At 38.2% G+C, this 20,060-nt stretch overlaps 1 protein-coding gene across 1 annotated transcript; it reads right to left on the bottom strand.

Annotated features, from left to right (window-relative positions):
* Positions 1 to 2,447: 2,447 nt before the first annotated feature.
* On the bottom strand, positions 2,448 to 19,677 carry LOC145492305 (uncharacterized). The gene is made up of 19 exons (XM_081471728.1): positions 19,400 to 19,677; positions 17,723 to 18,085; positions 16,393 to 16,647; positions 15,605 to 15,871; positions 14,918 to 15,211; positions 12,482 to 12,793; positions 12,241 to 12,276; positions 11,998 to 12,117; positions 10,683 to 10,707; positions 9,755 to 9,794; positions 9,278 to 9,536; positions 8,294 to 8,404; positions 7,742 to 7,932; positions 7,474 to 7,596; positions 6,277 to 6,347; positions 5,171 to 5,211; positions 4,691 to 4,787; positions 3,377 to 3,476; positions 2,448 to 2,784 (listed from the first exon to the last, which is right to left on the bottom strand). Exons 1-19 carry the CDS (start codon positions 19,467 to 19,469, stop codon positions 2,716 to 2,718), a joined length of 2,844 nt encoding a protein of 947 aa, XP_081327854.1. The 5' UTR covers positions 19,470 to 19,677; the 3' UTR covers positions 2,448 to 2,715.
* Positions 19,678 to 20,060: the final 383 nt, after the last annotated feature.

The raw sequence follows: 20,060 nt of genomic DNA, 5'->3' as shown, positions 1-20,060 counted from the left end.
AGGGCCGAACAAATATTACCCAGAGCCAACGTGCAAAAACGTCTGCGCTGCAGGATATTCCACGGGAATGCCTAACTCCTTCAACAAATATTTTATTAATATCCAACAAAACAGATGGATGCAATGAATACTAAAGATCAAAATCATCGACTCGCTGATTTTGTAGAAAATCGCATCAACAGTTCAATTCCATATCCCGCCAATCAGTGTAAAACAGGTGGTTGAAGATCTTAAGAACATCCCTGATAATAAAGCTACTGGACTTGACGGAATTGGAATTAACTCCTTAAAACAAGCTTTGAACGCTATCGCTCCTTCGCTTGCTCATATCTACAATGCTTCAAGAGAGCGAAACTGACTCCTGTCCACAAGAACAACTCAGTCCATGATAGAAGCAAGTATCGCCCTATCTCCATACTACCCGTAATATCCAAACCTCTGGAGAGGCATGTCGAGCGCTCTTACCTTGATTACTTAACATCGAACATGTTTTTACATAGTAAACAGTCAGCATATCGCCCTTATCATTCCTGTGAAACTGTCCTTTTGAGCTTTACTGACAACTGGCTCAAAGTTATGGACTCGAAAGAAGTTATAGGTGCGGTATTGCTGGACCTTAGTAAAGCTTTTGATCAGGTAGACCAAAGCTTACTTTTGTCAAAAATTAATATGCACCACTTTGATAATATCTCGCAGCAGTGGTTTGAATCTTATCTACACCTTCGAACACAGCGATGTTGTATCAATGGATCACTGTCTGATGCACTTCCAATCACTCGAGGCGTTCCACAAGGCTCTATCCTGGGCCCCGCCCTCTTCTTGTTGTACATTAATGACCTTCCACTAGCAATATCTGATTGCAATATAGATATTTACGCTGATGACACCACAATATGGATGACTAATTCCAATCCTTTGCATATCCAACATGGACTTCAGGGAAGTCTCAACAAAGTGGATCGCTGGTTCTCACTACCCAGGATGGTCCCAAATGCAAAGAAAACAAAACTACTACTTATTGGAACCAAGCAAAAGCTTTATCATTGCACAAACCCACTGCTCAACCTTTCGTTGCGAGGTACTGAAATCGAAGAGGCCGTCAACGAAAAGCTGCTTGGCGTGAAGATAGACAAACATCTTAATTGGAATAACCATATAGATTAAATGATCACTAAGTTAAATTCTAGGGTCAGTCTTTTTAAAAGAGCCAAAAAGTACCTGAATCTGTCAATAAGAAAATTGCTGTACAACGCTTTAATTAATCCAATCTTTGAATATTGTTGTTCAGAGTGAGGAAACACTTAGATTGATAATTTAAATAGGCTCCTCAGAATTCAAAAACGTTATGCTAGAGTAGCTTTAAATGCTCGCATCTATGAAAGTTCAGTTGGCCTTTTCAAGAGGTTAGGCTGGATCCGCATTTGTAACATAATAGAGTTAAGGAAACTGTGTATTATGCATAATATTATCCATGGAAAGTGTCCTCATTACTTTAATCATTATATTCGTTTTGTCAATAACAGACATCATTACACAACTCGCGCGTCAACTAACATGGACTTAACCACTCCTTTTTTCAACGCCAAGACCGGCAAACGTTCATTTCAGGCAAGTGGCACTAAACTATGGAACAATCAAGACAGTATTACGAGGGGCCTCATTCCCCTTTGTAAATTCAGAAATCTAATATACAAGAAATACAAAGATCAGAATTTTAGAATTGACAACTTCATTATTAGTAGAAATTTCTAATGAATTCTCGATTGCAGTTTTTCTTTGTATTTTCCTATTTGAATTTGTGATTGTAGTTGCTTGGTAGATTTTAAGGATCACACTGAGAACTACTGGTTTTACCAGTAATTGTGTTATCCAAAAAAAGCGTACAGTGATTTTTTGAAATCAGCGCCTGTGATGTCATAACTGCAGATTGTACAATAATCATGTCAAGGACACTCAAGGTCACGGGTAATCATGTCATGTATGACCGCGGTGTATGATTTCTAGAGGTAATCATGTCAAGTTCGCGCGCTTTGTGTTGCTTGCCGTCAGTGAAGAAGCAAAAACATGACTTCCATTTTTCTTGGAAAGGGTTGTCAGCCGAAGCCGAAGGCCTCGACCTTGATTATTCTGGATATCACAAAAACCTCATCCAATAATTGTTTATTATTATTATTATTATTATTATTACAGAATTATCTAATTGTTTCGAAATACTCGGCTAAAACGCGATTTAATTTCGTTAACAGCCTTAACTTTGACGACGTGATGATTTCTTATCCCAAAAAACTACGTGTTGATAACTGTACGTATAACCAAACTCTGTCAATAAGATGCAAAAAGCTACTTTTCCATTCGATGTATAATCGTTTCTCTTAAGGAGAATAAGACTTAAACGACATTACATTCTGCTTCTCATTGAGAGTGATTTTTACAAAAGAATACCTCATAACTATCATAAAAACCGAGTTCTAAATCGGCTATAAGGTTATATCAGGGATGCCCATCGGAAGGGAGCGGGAGAGAGGGGTTTTTCAAAACAAAAACCCTTTGTTGCATCATGGTCATAAAAGTCGAATAGGAGGGGTACCCAACTGTTATTTAGTTAGAACAGGGTGTAGGGAGTTAGAAGGTGAATCAGTTTCATTGGGACTGTCCGGGGAGGGAAAGTTATTTATAAAAATCAACATCTTAATAACAAATTATGTGATAAATTGGTCATTCCGCTTTAAGGTCCTCAACATTTGCGTACAAAGTATTGTCGTATTCTTTGAGGTTGACGTACGTCTGTAGGAAAAAGGCAAATCATATTATTAGTGATACTGAACGTATATTAAAATTCTTTGACATGGGACAACAAAGTAAACATAACAAATTTAGTAAAATTAATAAGTTACGGAGTCATTCTTATCTTATTTTAGTTTTTATCCTTATATTATGTTATTTAGACAGGAACCCTTTGATAACAGTACTCTTGCACCGAAGGGCTATCCTGTATAAATATTCGTTATTATTATTATTATTGTTATTATTATTATTATTATTATTATTATTGCCAATTTTGAAGGCAGCTTTTACGAAGACTTCTTTCTCCAGCTACGAAAAGGTTTTTCGGTAAAAACGACCTTCTTTAGTATCTTGCGGGGTTGGAGAGCAATGGGTAAATACATGCCCTTTTCTCATAGTGTTAACCTTGCCATAAATTTGGTTTTATTTACATTTAGATTGCCAGCTGGTACGTGTATATGCTTGCATATGCTTGAGCAAGAGCTCTGGCAACAATCAAGCCACGCAGGGTAATTCTTGGTTGCGTGGTCCTCTGCATGCAAGATTGTTTTGGTAAGTTGTATTTTAAGTAAATGTGTAAAGCTGAGCTTACCTTGTGGTTTCTTTCCATTTCTTTCATCGTGTCCTTTAGTTTGACAAAAGTAGGTCGATCTTTTGGCCCTTCCTCCCAGCACTTTAGCACCACCTGATATCTAATATACAGCAATCATTAGCAACAACAAAAGGAACGATAATAATAACAACTTCACCATAACCGTTTACCGTCCTAATGGGGTTTCTGAGGTTGGAAAATATAATGGTCAGACGTACGGCGATTAATGTTTTTGGAAATTGCATTTCTGTTCGAAATAGAGGTTTCGATATTCCATTACTAGAACTGTGCTAGAGAAATTGTCGAGGTCATACAACGCCGGTTTCTTTATACTCGGAAAATCGTGGCTGTGAGAAAGAAGAGGAGCAACCAGCATTGTACGATCTATGGCGGCGACACTATAAGAGACCAGATAAGAGGTTGTCTGTATCTTTTTTTAAGTCTTCCTTAAGACTAAAAAAAAAAGTTTAAAATTAGGATGAAAAACAGATTGGAAAATAAATCTTTTATTGGGCGCCTTATTGTTTAGAGTTCGTTTGTGTATTTTTACCCGTCAATTGTGTTATGACTAGTCCTAGGAGCTCACAAAAATACTGCAATACAGTGGAACCCCGTAAAACTGTCACCAAACGGCCATGAAAATTTGGCTGTACTAACGGGTGACGGTTAAATTTCATGACTGGTCTAAATTAACAGATATATGACAATTACACTTCTAAACAACTGCTCTTTAATAAACATCAGGAATGCAGATGTAATTTTAAATGGAAGATGACATGACTGTTTGAGTGGCCGTATACAAATGGGGTAAAGTAATGAATGATTAATACGGGTGATTAAAACTTTTTAACCTTTTAAGATTTTTTCCGATTGCTAGCTTTATACAGCTTTGTTTACAACTCGGATCATTAGCCGTTTTATTTACTCTCATAGAGACAACAGCATCGTGTCAGAGCATGGTCAAAACAGAATGTGGCTGAGTTATGAGCGTGTGCCAGAGATTCCGCAAAGGTTTTGACCATGCTCGCCGGCTTTTGCCCATCAACGTTGTCTATGAGAGTGCATACATTGGGTTAGAGTAACAAAAACTCTTTGACTTGCAAGCGTCAAGTTTGTCCAGTTCGGAATAAAATTAGACTGAACGTAAACACTGAATAGCGATGCGTTATACAGGCGTTTACTCGAATATATTTTTTTTAGGAGTGCGGTATCAAATACGTTTTTCTAATTGTAAATTATTTTGCTTTACTCGATGAAGTTTGATAATGATATCAAGATAATTAAGATATGTAAGGTATGTAGCGAGGTATTTACAGTTTGTTATCCACATGTTTAGGCTTTGGCATTCTGAATCCTTCCTGAAGTTTCCTGGCGATTTGTCGAGCGTTTACTCCTGGATATGGAGATCCACCTGGATATGAAAATGAAGATAATATCATTGGCGACAAATTTATCATTTCAGATGTGAAGTTATTGCCAAAGGCAACGTTTGGTGTGAAATGTTTGTCGACAAAATAAAATAAAAACCCAAGATTGTAAGCCTAATTTGTCACCCATGATATTGAAAGGTAATCAAATGGTATACTTGTGAAATTAATAAATAATTTCACTTGTGTTTTGTCAAAATTATATCAATTTCCGTCGCCTAAAGGCTCGGAAAATCACTAGTATTTCGCCAAACGTGCTTGAAATTATTCCTAATTTCACTCGTTACCATTTGTTTATCAATAATAGCAAAATAGTTTTCGTGATGCATCTTGTAGATTTATAGTGTACATGTAAAAATAAACCTACCTATGGTGAGAATCTCGTATAATAGAACACCATAGCTCCAACTGAAAGAAAATAAAACAATAAGTAATACTTCTTCCTTGCAATAAGTTGTATGGAGGAAGTATTTGGGGAAATAAGGGGATTGAGCAGAGCTAGATACCTTTCCGGGTTCTCTGTTAAATAACTGTGATTCCCAAGAATTCATCTTTTAAGGAATCGCTCTTTCATAAGTAATAGGCAATATATTTTTTTCAATGACGGTTTCTTTTCAAAGCTCTAAAAAAACATTAACCAATCATGTCATAATAGAGTTATTTACTTGTGAACAGTCTTCATAAATCAAACACAAAACACGTGGTCGTCACGTCGAGGTTATCCCGTGAAAAACTCAACCTCTTGTTTGGAAAGTTATTATAATTAGCGTCTTCCCTTCGTTCTTCTTTTATAACTGAAACATCCTTCTGGTCTGATCACTTCAAAGTTTGACGCACTTTCATCTTTTATGGCCTCGTAGGTTACTTAGTCGCCAAAGCAACGGTGGTGCAATTTTAATGAGGTCAATAATTTTTCTTGGCCTCATGTGATCCTCCATTTCCTTATATGGGTAACGTTCAGAAAGAAATTCATGATTTTAATGCTAGCATATTAAATTACTATATAAATATTCCCTTCTCTTAGGCTTTCAATACCAGCGCTAAGTGACACTACATTGCATTCGCAAGTTTGCCATTAATATCTACCTTGAAAAGAATACTTGGAACACTAAGATCTGCTTCTGGCTGGGTGGAATAACAATGATTTAATCCGAAGCTAATATGGTCACCCATTTCCTTATCTAATGCTCTACTTTTTACATTATGTAGCTTCTAATACGTTCCAGTTCGTACCCTTCTGCGTGGTGCACCATTGCATTGCCAATCGCCACCTTCCTCAATTGCACGACTACTGGCCCTCGCACGGCTTTGCCAGAACTTAGGAATTAGCTAGAAATTATCGACTAATTTTATTTTTATGTTGGCAGTTAAACAAAATGAAATCGGTTATGACGTAGTTATAATAAATTGGCATCCCCATGGTCGTTAGGACAAAATAAGGCGACAAATGTTATTAGATTGTTTATTACTTACACGTCACTTTGTGTTGTGTATGTTCCATATAACAAAGCTTCATAAGCAGTCCACTTAACAGGCAACCGGCCCTGGAAGATAAATGTCTTTACTATATTTCTTCGCATTATCCTATGGTAGACTTTACAAAAGAAATTTCTTTATATCTATCTACCATATCAACCAAATTTCTTTATATCTATCAATCAACCAACCAACCAACCAACCAGCCAGCCAGCCAGCCAGCCAGCCCGCCCGCCCGCCCGCCCGCCAGCCAACCAGCCAGCCAGGCAGCCAGCCAGGCAGCCAGCCAGCCAGTCAGCCAGGTCCAGTATTGTGGTGCCACTAAGGTTATAAGTGGAGTACCTTACTGTTATAAGATCACGTAAACTTGCTGGTCCTGCATTGCTGGCCAGTATCTTGAAAACAGTGGACACTATTTTCGCTAATCGCTGTTCACGAAGACTTGAGAGACCGATACGCTTACAAAGTTCCTCATAAGGCGAGGACTTATCTCTAAAAACAAAATGGAGCGCTCGTTTGTTCACCATCTCTAACTTGTCAGCTGACTTCTTATTACAAAAGTGCCACGTTTCGGAGCAGTAATTAAAGTGTGGCAGAATAAAAGCTTTGTAAAGATCCCTTCTAGTCTCAAAAGACAAGAGTTTTTACATCCTTTTTAATACAGCGATCTGTTGACTGACTTTTCTACATATTTTAGCGATGTGCTTTTCAAAATTTAATTTCTCATCAATTGTCACGCCAAGAAGTTCCATTTTGTTGGATATGGGAAGTTGTGACTCTTCACGCTTGAAAACTGAATCATCAGTTCCTTTATTTTTTCCCAGCACCATCACCTGGTATTTTGAAATGTTCCTCTTCATACTATTTCGCGCAAACCATATATCAGCACTGATAAGATTATTGTTGATTGTTTCTTCAACTTTGGAGAGTTCATTGTCAGCGTAAAAGATTTGAGTGTCGTCAGCGTAAGTGGAAAGAGTGCTCTTCTCAATAACATATAAAAGATCGTCCATAGAAATGTTAAATAATAATGGTCCGAGGATAGATCCCTGTGGTACACCATTAGATATAGATTGCCAATTCGAAAGTGTGTCCCCCAGTCTGACTCTTTGGAATCGATTTGATAAGGATAATTATTTTGGGATTTGATAAAGATAATTATTTTGGGAAGCTCAGTAAATATATGATACTCACTCGACTTTGTTTGGTGTAAATATCATCTTGCTGAACATTCCTCGCCATCCCAAAATCTGTCACCTTGCATTTCTCTTCTTCACCAACAAGAACATTTCTGGCCGCCAAGTCACGATGGATTATCTGAAGTAAAGATGTGATTATTTCAAAATTACCGTCATGGCTACATGTGCTTGATTTGTTGTCCTGTTTTTGTATTGTAAGTCTTTTTCCAGGTTTGAGATACCTTTAATAGTCATAGAATAGCAATTAGTAGAGATGCTTTTACCTTTCTTGACGACAAATAAGCCATCCCGTCAGCTATCTGCCAGGCAAACTTCATCAACTGCTTTGAAGTTAGGTTGGTTTCCGGCTTTCTATCCGGGTTATTAAAATACGTGTCACTGAGCCCACGACTCTTTCTCAAATAACCCAGCAGATCACCGTACGGCACATATTCAATAACGACCAGTAAAGGATCTAAAATAAAGGAAAATGCCCTTACCTTATGAAGTTCAAGTATAAAATGACTACAGAAACAATCTCCATAAACTGCAGGGAACTTAACCTAAAGTTTGAGAGTGCCGGAACGGAAAGAGAGAGTACATGGCAAACATACGGAAAATACTAAGGCATATGTGTATATACTTCACTTTTAAATGTTCAATCTTAGACATTGATTGATATTCTGTTAGCGATTTCAGTGTGTGCGTTTTCACAAAACTAACGTCTGATAAACTTTTTATTATAATCGCCAAATGCATATTATATTACTGAACTCAACTCCTGATTGTTAATTGACGTAGCCATGTCACATTACATAAAGAAATATTTTCTTTACCCGACTCGGTAACACATGCAATCAGCTTGATCACGTGAGGATGAGGCTTGAGGTTTTTCATGAGTTCGAGCTCTGAGAGCAGGTCCTTCCTATCTGATTCAGGAGCGTTTTCTACTTGAGGTAAATAAATTAAAACTAAAAATTTAGCAAAAGTGAGAATATGAGTCAGTCCGTCAGGCAATCAATCAATCAATCAATCAATCAATCAATCAATCAATCAATCAATCAATCAATCAATCAATCGATCAGTCAGTCAGTCAGTCAATCAATCAATTAATCAATCAATCAGTCAATCGATCGATCGATCGACCAGTCAGTCAGTCAGTCAGTTAGGTAGTCATGCAAAAATGAAAGCAAGCAAGCAGTGAGTTAGGCCGTCTGTTCGTCAATCCGTCCGTCCGTCAGTCAGTCAGTCATCAGACAATCAATTAAATCAATCGGTCGAAGAACCACTATCTTACAAAAGACAAAGTCAGGGGGATATCAATAACTACTTATTAACCGAGAATGAGGTCTTTATGGGGAAATCGCAAACCGTCTATACTGCAAGGCCGAGGTTTGAGAAATTTCCCGTGAAGACTGAACGTTGGACGTTGATAAGTAGTTTATTGTATGGCTCTATGACGGAAGTTCCAATTTCGCTCTGGCTGTTTCCTTTGTCCTGTTCAACAACTACTCGTTCATAATTTAATGCTATGGGTTCGCTGTGCTCTCCTAAAATTGAAGCTCGTCAGGGTAATAGGAGTCATTCGCAGAGTGTTCCTCGTTTCTCATCGTTTAAAGCCGCTACAATTTTCAGGAAAACGCAATAGTTTCATTATTATCTTTTGCTTTGTTTTTGTAGCCCCGCAATCGGCACTTGGGCATCATGGGAGAATAATGCACTAGAATTAGCCAATAAGAGCGCACGTTATATCGGCTTCAAACCAAAGCCATATAATAAGAGCTTTAATCATAAGGTTAAAATATATAATTTTCCATAACCTTTCAACATTTTCACAGCCACAGTTATGACACCTTGGCTGCCATAGATGTTGTTAGCTGTTGCCTTAGCGACTTGAGAGAAAGCTCCCTTTCCGATACTTTTAATGATATCCACTTGCTCTCGACTGATCTCCCAGCTTCTTGTTGAAGGATGAAGAGGCATGTAATCTCCACTACTGTTAGGAATCTCGTAGGTTATGCTGGTAACATCAATTGTTTCTGTGGACTGAACTTCTGCTGCGTGGTGGTCAACAGTGTTCTTGAAGGGAACGTAAAACAAATTACGAAGTTATACCGCTAAACAACCTTTATCAACGCGATAGAAGCTGAGGTGGAGACCTAGAAATGATACGAAGGCATTTTAGTGTCAGAAAAAATTTCCATTTTTGGTTTATTCTGACTCATTTGTAATGGTAATGTAATAAAACCGATATTTTCTTCTAGTCCATAACGAGAGACATTGAAAGAAGGGCTTACCATCTCAATGCAATCTGCACTTAATGAGGATCTGCTAATGCTGGAATTAGAAAACATGATTTCATTTTAAACCCTTTTAAGTATCGTGTTGGTGGTGTAAATAGTCATGAATAGCTATTGCTTCCTGGAGCTGTCAGTTAAGGTGGTTTACTACAGTTTTGATGGATTACAACAGCCCAACTTCGAACTCTTTTCAAAAATGTTCCAAAATGTTTTACCTTTCTCTATTTACTGTTTGTCCGAGTCTTTTACCATTCTATGTGAAACTTGAACAATTTAAACGTCAACAAATGGCCAAAATGAAAGACGGAGTACCTACGGAGAGACTGGGCACTAGTAGGTTAAAAGACGTTTTCCTCAAAATCTACACCTTTGACCCCACCTCAAAATTTTCAGGAATAAGAAATTGGCTCTGATTAAACATTCCCCCGCAAAGTAAAATAAAAATCTGTAACAGATTTTTCGCAAACTAAGAAAATGTGAAATTTTGTCTGTTTCACAAATAGCTCAAAATCTGTCTCACAGATCTTTTTTTAAATTTTATCTCTAAACGCGATTCAACCCGATCCTCGATCAAAGACTGCGCATGACTTTTATTTAAGTACACGCTCATGTGACGCCATGTGCCATGTATCGTGTGCGAGAAAACAAGAGTGACTAAGAACTTTTTTACCCCTTGTTTATCGACATTTTTTGTCATATTTTATTGATCGTACGCTTAAACACATATTTGAAAACAGTTTGAAACTATCGCTACGTATGCCAAAATGATTTAACGCGTTTCAAATACTGAAGTTGCTTTCGTTTTTTCTAAGCGTTACTTGCGTCATTTTTGCACGTGCAACTAATATACTGACTTCTGGCAGGCAATCGTAGCGTGCGCTATTATGTCTAGGGAAAACTGCTGAACTTTGACGGTTATACTCACCGCTTTTCACGCCGCTTAGAAATTACTGAAAAACAACAACAACAACAACAACAAATGTGCTGAAAAAGACAAATAACTAATGAAAAAATGGCCTACTTGAGAATACTATTTTTCAAGTTTTGTATACATCTCCTGATACCTCAAAAAATTATTTAATTCTGGGACTGTATTAAGGGCTTACATGCAAACATATCAGTCAGGCTCATACCTTTTTTTCTTCCTGCACACGTTGGGATCAGCCAGGACAACTGGATCAGGACTGTATGGGGTCACCTTAGAATTGACTTTAGGGTGGCTTTACTTAAAATTGATGCTATCCGGCTCAAGGTTTATAAAAGGCTAGAGATTTCACGAGATGAACAGCAGAAAAGAGTAGTGAAAACTGAGTGTCAGTTATTTATAGGTCCCTTTCAAAGTTTCTACCTCGGGTAGACACACAACACCACTAATTTAGTCCAGTGTGAAGAAAAGAATGGAATTCCATTTGTCAATTTATGTATGCTTCCAGCCGAGCTCATCTCCAGCTCATCTCACTTCGACGGCTAAATAACTTTGTTAATTTCCATTTCAGTAGAGCGTGTCTAGAGACTAAATAATAAGTGTTACTTTTTGCCAAGAGGGCACGGTAACGAATCCTGCAATCTGATTTGTTCTTGGCGCGGTCCGGATTTTCCTATCTCTGAGCACGAACACGGTAACGGCGGGAAACAGCGCGGGTGAAATTGTCCTGTTGGTCAATTTTCCTGATCGAGTGAACTGGCGGTAATCGTCAATCTTCCGCCCTTTTTACACTTCCATCGACGATTAATCAATGAAGGTTTAGCTCTATTCACTTTTAAATGGCAAGGAAAGTCACTGTTAGTAAATTCAATAGAGTATTTTGAAGTTGTGAGAGTTTGTTTGGTTGTTTGTAGCTCGGCGTTGTAATGGCGCGTTATCCTGTGTTTCTTTCGCCGCACAATTTTAAGCGAAAAAAAGTCATTTGCAGTCGAGTTTACATCTTTCCATGTCTAGTATCTGAGTTACTTGCTCGGTCACTCGTTAGAGTTTTGTCGATGGTTTGTACACGGCAAGTTAGGCAATTCAATTAGAAAGTTGCGTGGACAAACCTGCTCGTAGGCCAATTTACCGCAGGAAAAAAATAAATAGGTTATTTGCCGGCTTAGGGTCGGTACGTATAGTGAAAAACTGTGACCTCGGGCTTGAAAATGCTGCCCTCGGCCTGCGGCCCCGGGCAGCATTTTCAAGACCTCGGTCACAGTGTTTCACTATACGGACCAACCATAAGCCGGCAAATAACATATATTTACCATACCTGGACCTCGACGTATTCTCCAGTGGATAACACTGATAACAACAATGATTATCGCCAATAGGATTATAATACTGAGATAACCAGCGTGAAGAATCTCCAGTTCTTTATCGCATCTAACAACTGTGGGTGATAACATTTACAATTAAAGCGACAAATAGGAGCATATTTTTGGTCACGTCTTACCAAACAAGTCTTGCCAAATAAATTATGTCTTTAAATATATACACCGAATTGTTTTATTACCTGTTTCATTCTGGTTCGCAGTCGATCTACTGGACTCTAAAATAACAGGAAAACAGACATAAAACTAGTATTCAAGAATGTACCAGCGTTTAAGGACAGTAATAACCAATGTTCCAGTAAGTAACAACTACAACATTAAATTCCAAGTTAGTTGTTATGTTGTTACGAAAAACAAAAATTTCATTTTAACTAGCGAGTTACATAACTAATCCAGAAAAAGAAAAAAAAGCCATTACTTTACCTTCCAAGACATTGATTCTCTTTATGTTTTGCTGTTTTTTCAAACTTTCTCCATATTTGTTAGTTGCCGTAACCAAAAATTCATACTGCTGGCCTTTTTCAAGTGCGACGACGTATTCAAGAATAGAGACATCATAAATGACCTCAATCTTTCTCCAGTCTCCTACGGTACCATCACTGGTAACGTTTCGAATATACACAGTGTATTGTGTGATGTCCGCTCCATTGCTGTTTGGCTCTGTCCATTTTATGACCACTTCATCGCTGTGTATCTCGGTAGGGAAGTCTTTAATTTCTGGTGTCTCGGGAATTCCTAAGTGATAAAGTTATTCCACAAATTGTTTCCAACTAGTTGGATCAAATGAGTTCAAAGCATTTTTACTGTAATATTGCTTTCTGCGAAATAATAGCGGAGGTTCGGCGGCCCTCCGGGCTCCATACTCATATAGGAAAGAAAAGGAAACACATGAATTGATTTTCTTGGCTAGCGGTATTGCTCGTGGGCGCGTTCGCACGACGATGGCGACGACGGAGTCGCGCAAGATGACGGCCATATTCCGGCTAATACAGTAGAACCCCGGTAACTCGAACTCGGATAAATCGAACTCCCCCGCTAACTCGAACCGAGTCCCATTTTCCTACGATTTGACCCCACTTTTCATTCATTTTTAACTCGGTTAACTTGAACTCGGATAACTCGAATTCCCCACTAACTCGAACTAAATTTCGTTTTCCTTGATAAAAATTTACCCCGGTAACTCGAATTCTGGTTCATGTAACTCACCAGGGATGTCATCCCATTAGCTTTCCTTGTCGTGTAGTCGGTAAAAACACTCAAAACTAACACCACAGCAACTTGATTTTAATTAGTGCAACCGACCGTTCATATATTTGAGAGTCATTTCCCGATGTTATGGGTCATACCGGATGCGGTGCCTTTAGCTGTCACAGTATACTGAAGTGCTGAACAATCAGTAAACTATCGATTATTAACATGGCAACCAACTATGTGGCAACTGAGTTGGATATTCAATCGATCCCGCTAGGTCGAACTGTTTTTCGTTTCCCTTCAGAGTTCGAGTTACCGGGGTTCTACTGTAGTTTGACAGAGACATGCAGCCTTTATAGCGTACTTCATTGATATTGGACATCCGTATTATGGTCAATTGGCACCTGCCAAAACAAGTTATCCACTGACCACTATCAAGTGACCATATCGCGGGCTCAAGTTTAGATGATATGATATTTGAGTTTGGGTTGTTCGGAAGCCAGTTAACGCTAACCCAGTATTTTAACCAAAGTTTAAATTTTTCTTACATACAAATATTTTTACTGCTTTTGTTTTGTGCAGTTTTAGATTTTTCAAACTCAAAACAGAATGCCAAACAACATAAACAGAAAACCTCACCGCAAAGTGACAAAACGCAAATCAAAATTCTCGCTTATCCTGGGTTAGCTTAATCGAGCTTTGAACAACCCGGCCCAGGGGCTCCGCTTTTAGGTTTACATACATTACTTTATTTACCCTCGGATTTCAGAGTAGCTTGTGCAGCTAATATCTCCGAGCATTTAACCATCAGACGAGAGAAGACCACCACACCGGGAACTACGTCCCCTACTCTTTTCGATCAGTGTGTGGGTCTTTTACGTCCCACAGAATTAATTATGAAGAGTTGTGAGACGGGGCCTACGGTTTATAGTCCTTATCCGAGAAGACTAGAAAGTCTAACCATTTGCAGATGTCATTACAAAGGCAGCACTTTCTCCTCGATCATTTAAAGACCCTGAGTGTTGGTCCGGCCGGAGTTTTAACCCGCGACCTCCCACTCGCTAGTCCGGTGCTCTACCACTGAGGTAACCGGTCGGGGGTTAAGGCTTAGTTAAATGTATTAGATAGACGGATAAATAACCAGACAGACAGATAGATAGGTAGAAAGATAGACACCTTTTATATTATATGCAAACTAATAAAATACCAGGTGAGCTTTCGCGCGAAAACGTGGTATCTTCTCACCTGAAAATAACATGTTATCCTCACATGTGAAAGGATCACCGTTGCTATGGTTACGTAATAAATGGCGCCTTGCGCAGCGAAATTAAAATGGCTTGGGATTTTATTGGAGTTTATATAGTAAATAGAACATTACATGGCCACTTGGAGAAACGAAATTTCTCTTCTCGTGTTGAAATATTCTTCAACACTCGAAGAGAAATCTCGTATCTCCAAGCGGCCATGTAATATCCTCTATTTATTAAATTTACATCAAGGTGGCCCTTTTAGAAGTTTCAGGACCTGATATTAACATGGGCCCTGATGGACTGTGTAGTTTTAGTGATATCTTTGCATCAAAAACAAATTATCACGTAGAGCTGTTGTATGATAGTGAATATCTTTAAGTTGAAATACTCTGTTAATAAAAATCAATAGATATCTCACCGTTAGTCTTTGTCCTGATAGTGTTTTGCCCAGGTGTACCTTCAAAGACAGCATTTCTGGCAAACACCTTCACGTTGTACTCAGTATCTCTCTCCAAATCTCCAACAGACAGACTGGTTATTCCAGGATCAGAAATATTAACATTTTTTATCTCAGTGCTACCCTTTATTATGACCACTCGGTATGTTGTGATTTGACTCCCTCCATCATCAGTTGGTGCAGTCCATTTTACTGTCAGTGAAGTAGCTTGAATATCTGTCCCTGAAGATATGATGACTGGGGGGCCTGGTTTCTCTAAAAGAAATTTGATTTATATCATATATCTGTACTTTTATTCAAATCGTGCTCACTCAATGATGTATTGACTCTCACTCTTACTTCTAGGCAACAGTAAAAACAGCCTAAATTAGTCTTTTTTGTGGCTATCAGCCGAGAAATCCGTATAATAACTAAGGATAAATATGTCCCATTTCCTTAAGTTTTAAATTTTCAATCTACTGGGATGTCTACTATGAACATTCTGTCTTATAAGATGAAAATGCGATCGCTGTCGGTGGTTTAGTGGACTAGTAATCTTAAGTTGATAAATAAAAGGGGCTTTTCTGCGGCGGGACAAGTTACTTTTCTCTTAGTCATCTCTCTTTACAATTAACTTTGTATATTTCTGAAAGATATAAGGACACCTACGTATTTGTTCCAGAGTCATTGAAAAGTCGCTTACAGGATCAAGGCCATTGTAAGTGACACACTTGTATTCACCAAAATCTTGCTCATCATTTAAGGACACCTCCACTGTACTTTCTTTAGTTGTGAATGTGTTTAGTTTATTTCCATCAGGTTTGTACCAAGTGAGTGTTGGTGTAGGAACGCCATCTGACACACACTTTAACGTCACTGTCTGACCAATCCAAGACTTAGCAGCTGATGAAGTAACACTTAGTATTTTTGCCGGGTCTGTAAGGAAAATATTGAAAAAGACAAATAATAAATCATCATGATAATTAATTAATATTTGAAGAGGAGGCCTCCAATCACCTAGAGGTGGTTTTTAGGAGGGTCCTCTGAAAAAAAAAGTCTAAAATATACATTAACTGTCTAAAATACAGAAGTAATAAACGCTAAAAACTTAAAACTAAAACTAGAGTTCAAAACTGGAGCTAGGATCAAAAATACTACTACTAACTAAAAACTAAGGTTAAGAATGGTTAAGTATAAACTGTTTCAGTTAGTGTTTAAAACAAACTTTACGTTTTGTCTTAAACCGAGTCGGCAAACAAGCAAAACCTAATCATCGAAAGGAAACTCCGCTCTAATTTGCTTTGCTTATATCCGTTATGTAAGGTGGGGCGCAAATTTGGAAAATTTCCCTCAACTTTTCAAGGAGAATACAGAGAAAAAAAGGAGTGATCACATTTAAAAGAAATTAAGTTGAAGTCTTGATGTAGAGATTTGATATCAAATAATTCCAGACTCACAACGAACCACCAAGATCTCTTTGTGAGATTGTGTTCCTGCTAAGTTGTTAGCTGTACATGTATACAGTCCATCATCTGTCCTCTTTATCTGGTCGAAGGCCAAATACGCTGAGCTCCTCCCGGAACTTTTTATATTTCCATTTCGTATCCATGATACTTGCGGGTCTGGTTTTCCAGTCGCTTTACAACTGATATCGACTGAAGATCCCTCAATGTAACTTCCGTTTGTTAACGATGGGCTGATGACAGGCATTTCTGCGGTGAAAGGAAATTTTTGAGCAGTGTTAAAAAAGGATCACAGCTAAGACGTATTATATATATCACAAAAGACTGCGCTTTACCTCTTTCCCAAAAACCGCGAAGAGAAATGAAAATACGACACGAAGTGCAGTGTTTGCGGCTGCGTGCCAACACTGTTCATCAACGCCGTCGTGTTGACTGCTATGGTCATTGACTAGAGAGATGCCTCACGCTGCTCCTAAGCGGTGCAGTCACAAAACATTAAATTAAAGATGATATTTAGCTCAAAGAAATGGCCGTTTTTATACCAAAGATGCATTATCCGTCTGGACGAACTTGGGCAAACATTTGAAGTTCGGCTGGTTGTGCGTCTTTAGTATAAAGACGGGCGCAAGGCGTAATATGCGTTTAGACGAACTATTTCTCGTAGTGCGTCGTTCAAGACGCATTTCGAAGGATAGTTCGTCTAGACGTATAATGTGTCTTGCGCCCGTCTTTATATACTGAAGACGCATAACCAGACGAACTACAAATGTTTGCCCGCGATCGTCCAGACGGATAATGCGTCTTTAGTATAAAAACGGCGAGGACGCATTATCCCTCTGGACGGATAATGCGTGCTGTAGTATAAAAACGGCCAATGGTAAAAGCATAAATTACAAACTGCGTGGATATAATATCAAGGCAAGTTTCCCTCATTCTTTACTGGCCTTTTGAAAATGCTCAAGTTTGCATATATTCCATCGGCCATCTTGGTTCATCGACCGGCCGTTTTTCGAACTTTCCTAGATTTCACAAAGTGGGGAGTCGCTGAAACATTTAATCCATATTTCTTAAAATAGTACCCCAAAAGAATCTGTTTGACGAAATAACATAAATTCGAATTTTCCGGGCCTGTCATAGCATTCTCCATATTTACAGGCAGTGGCACTTAACGACTTCGAGTTCCGGTTAAAAGCAGGTCATTTTCTGCCACCTACAGAAAAAAAAAACTCTTGCACATCTTGCTTGCCCATGTTTATAACGAGGTTTACAATAATAATTATAATAATAATAATAATAATAATAATAATAATAATACCAAACATACCTGCGACAATAAGCCTAATGGTGCTGATCTGACTCTGAAGACCTGAAGTTGGCTCTACTCGGAGAGTGCACTTGAAGAATGCATTATCTTGAGAGGTAATATTCTCAATTACAAGAGTAGCTCTCCCTTCAATGCCTACTCTTCCAATGTATGCCGATGGCATGCCAGAGGAAATTACTCTGTCACCATTCTTTGACTCTGCCATCAAATTTTTAAACTGATTATTGAAGTATACTGCCCAGATGAAACCCTTGAGCTCTGTCTGTCTATCAGTAACATTGTAGTCCCATACAAGTGTGGCATTGTTTCCCTTCTTGACGTAACTTGGGTTGTCTGGTTCTTTTGTGAAACTTACAGCTTCCTCTAAAAAAAAAAATAAACAGCAGACAGTTATATGTAACAGAAAATTAAAAATAACAATAATTGAATTTTGGGTTTTTGGTAGTCAGGACTTTCGTTTTAGGCCGCACGTAACAGTGTCTGGTTGTCAGTTCTCAATTCATGTCCGGTACTGGTGATACGTCTCATTTGTATTATTTTAGTAAAGTATATCTTAAATCCCTTGACTTAGTGAGAACAAAATGAGCAATTTTAGAAAATGTGGTGTAGTTCAAAATAGAGGCCATGTTGCTTTATTTGTGGTTGTAATAAAGATTGAATTCTGGAAGTCCACCGAGCGGTTAATGATTTATTTTAGAGAACACTGTGGAAATTTCAGAACACTCGAGCAATGAAAAAGAAAAAGAAAACAAAAATAAAACAAAATATAAAACACTCGTTTAAATTAAACTCTATAAAAGAGTGATTCTTAAATCACTCATTAAATTGTACATACTGAAATCCGTTTGAAAAGTAGTTTTTTTTTACCCAGTCTAGCGCTGAACAACTTGTTACGCTATTTTCGAGCTTTTCAAACAGGATAGCACGACCTTCCGCATTAGAAGCTTTGGAAAGGTCAGGGAAAATACTAATGTCACATTTAACTCCATCAAAGGCAGTAGAAGTTCTATTATAAATTCAATACATGCGAGAGAGGTGGAATAATGTTTCTTTATGATGTAACAAAAAACAATGGTCTACCATTTAAAGGTGTCGGACATATATTTTTTTAAATTTGCTTGATGGAATCTACATGAGATCGTGAGATGAAAACCGAAAAACAAATTGGATTTCATTGTTTATTTCTCCGCGGTTTAGCCATCTGAAAGAGTGAAATTTCACTTCCGGTTGGGTCAGGAACCGAGGCGGGTTAGGGCCTAGGACTAGTCAGGCTATGTCGACTACATGCAATGTTTTTTTCGATTTCCACATCATGATCTCATTTACATTCCATCACTTAAATAGAAAAGTATCTGTCATATATACTTTAAACTAGGATTCCTGGCCTGTTTGGTAGAGAAGACACCTACACGCAGTTTTATATTCAACATTGTAATTAGTTCAACGAGGCACTTTGCTTTAACTTTTTATATATTCAAGTAGTTGATTGTCACGTCAGCCTGTATTGTTTAAAACAGTCATTTATCATTAAAACGTTTATGATACCATTCACTGCCTCGATTCGGTCAGTCAGTTAAGCCATTGTCTCGCACTTAAACCTATGCGATTTGCTGAATCGTAAATCATTCTAAATAAGCTGGTCTATGTAACAAATGTGGCAAACTTTCCCTGACGTACCTGTGTGCGGAAGTATCTGAATCACGATCACATAAAAGAAACTTAACGAAAGAAAGTTTTCCACCATCATGTTAAACCATTGTAAACTCCCAGTATGCCTCAAATGCTGCTAACACAGTCGCTTAAAGAGCTGTATTTGCCGCCGCCAGCAAACAGATTGCACCCAAGCGTCTATAACGCCGCCATATTAAATTTCTGTTGTAAAAATCAATCAGTGAGATGTCATCTGTGACCTTTATTTGATTAGTCACGTAAGGTACTCGCCTCCGTCAAATGACATAAACAGTGGTCTGTACTAGAGGTGGAACTGATTCATAATTCTGGTTTCAGTATATTTAGCTATATTTGCTCTTTATGTACGTGACAACGATGTTACGAATAAAATTGTTTTCTCCGCCGTTTTCGGGGTGTGAGTTGTTGATTTTTGTTTCGGCAAAATCCTCGGGGTCTGCATAGAGTTTTCACTCTTTAGTATCAAGTTTTTCAGCAGCTTTAATCTATAGATGGCCAAGTTTTAGAGAAGGATTTCCCCGATTTATCTTCTATTTTTGGACATTTTCTAGCAAAATCGGAGCTGAGTTGAATGAAAAATATATTGCGGTGCCAACTAGGGCTTAGTCGGGAAAACTGGGGAGACGTGATGAACGTCGGGAAACTTTCC

Source organism: Orbicella franksi, chromosome 7 (genome assembly GCF_964199315.1).
Source record: "Orbicella franksi chromosome 7, jaOrbFran1.1, whole genome shotgun sequence".
NCBI lineage: Eukaryota > Metazoa > Cnidaria > Anthozoa > Scleractinia > Merulinidae > Orbicella > Orbicella franksi.
The sequence above is the reverse complement of the archived record's forward strand: the minus strand, read 5'-3'. Positions and strand labels throughout refer to the sequence as shown.

Coding starts and splice junctions, on each gene's coding strand:
- LOC145492305 (XM_081471728.1), bottom strand. CDS start 19,469: ATGATGGTGGAAAACTTTCTTTCGTTAAGTTTCTTTTATGTGATCGTG. Junction 6,348..7,473: donor TTTACACCAAACAAAGTCGA/GTGAGTATCATA, acceptor TTTATCTTCCAG/GGCCGGTTGCCTGTTAAGTG. Junction 4,788..5,170: donor ATACGAGATTCTCACCATAG/GTAGGTTTATTT, acceptor TTTCATATCCAG/GTGGATCTCCATATCCAGGA.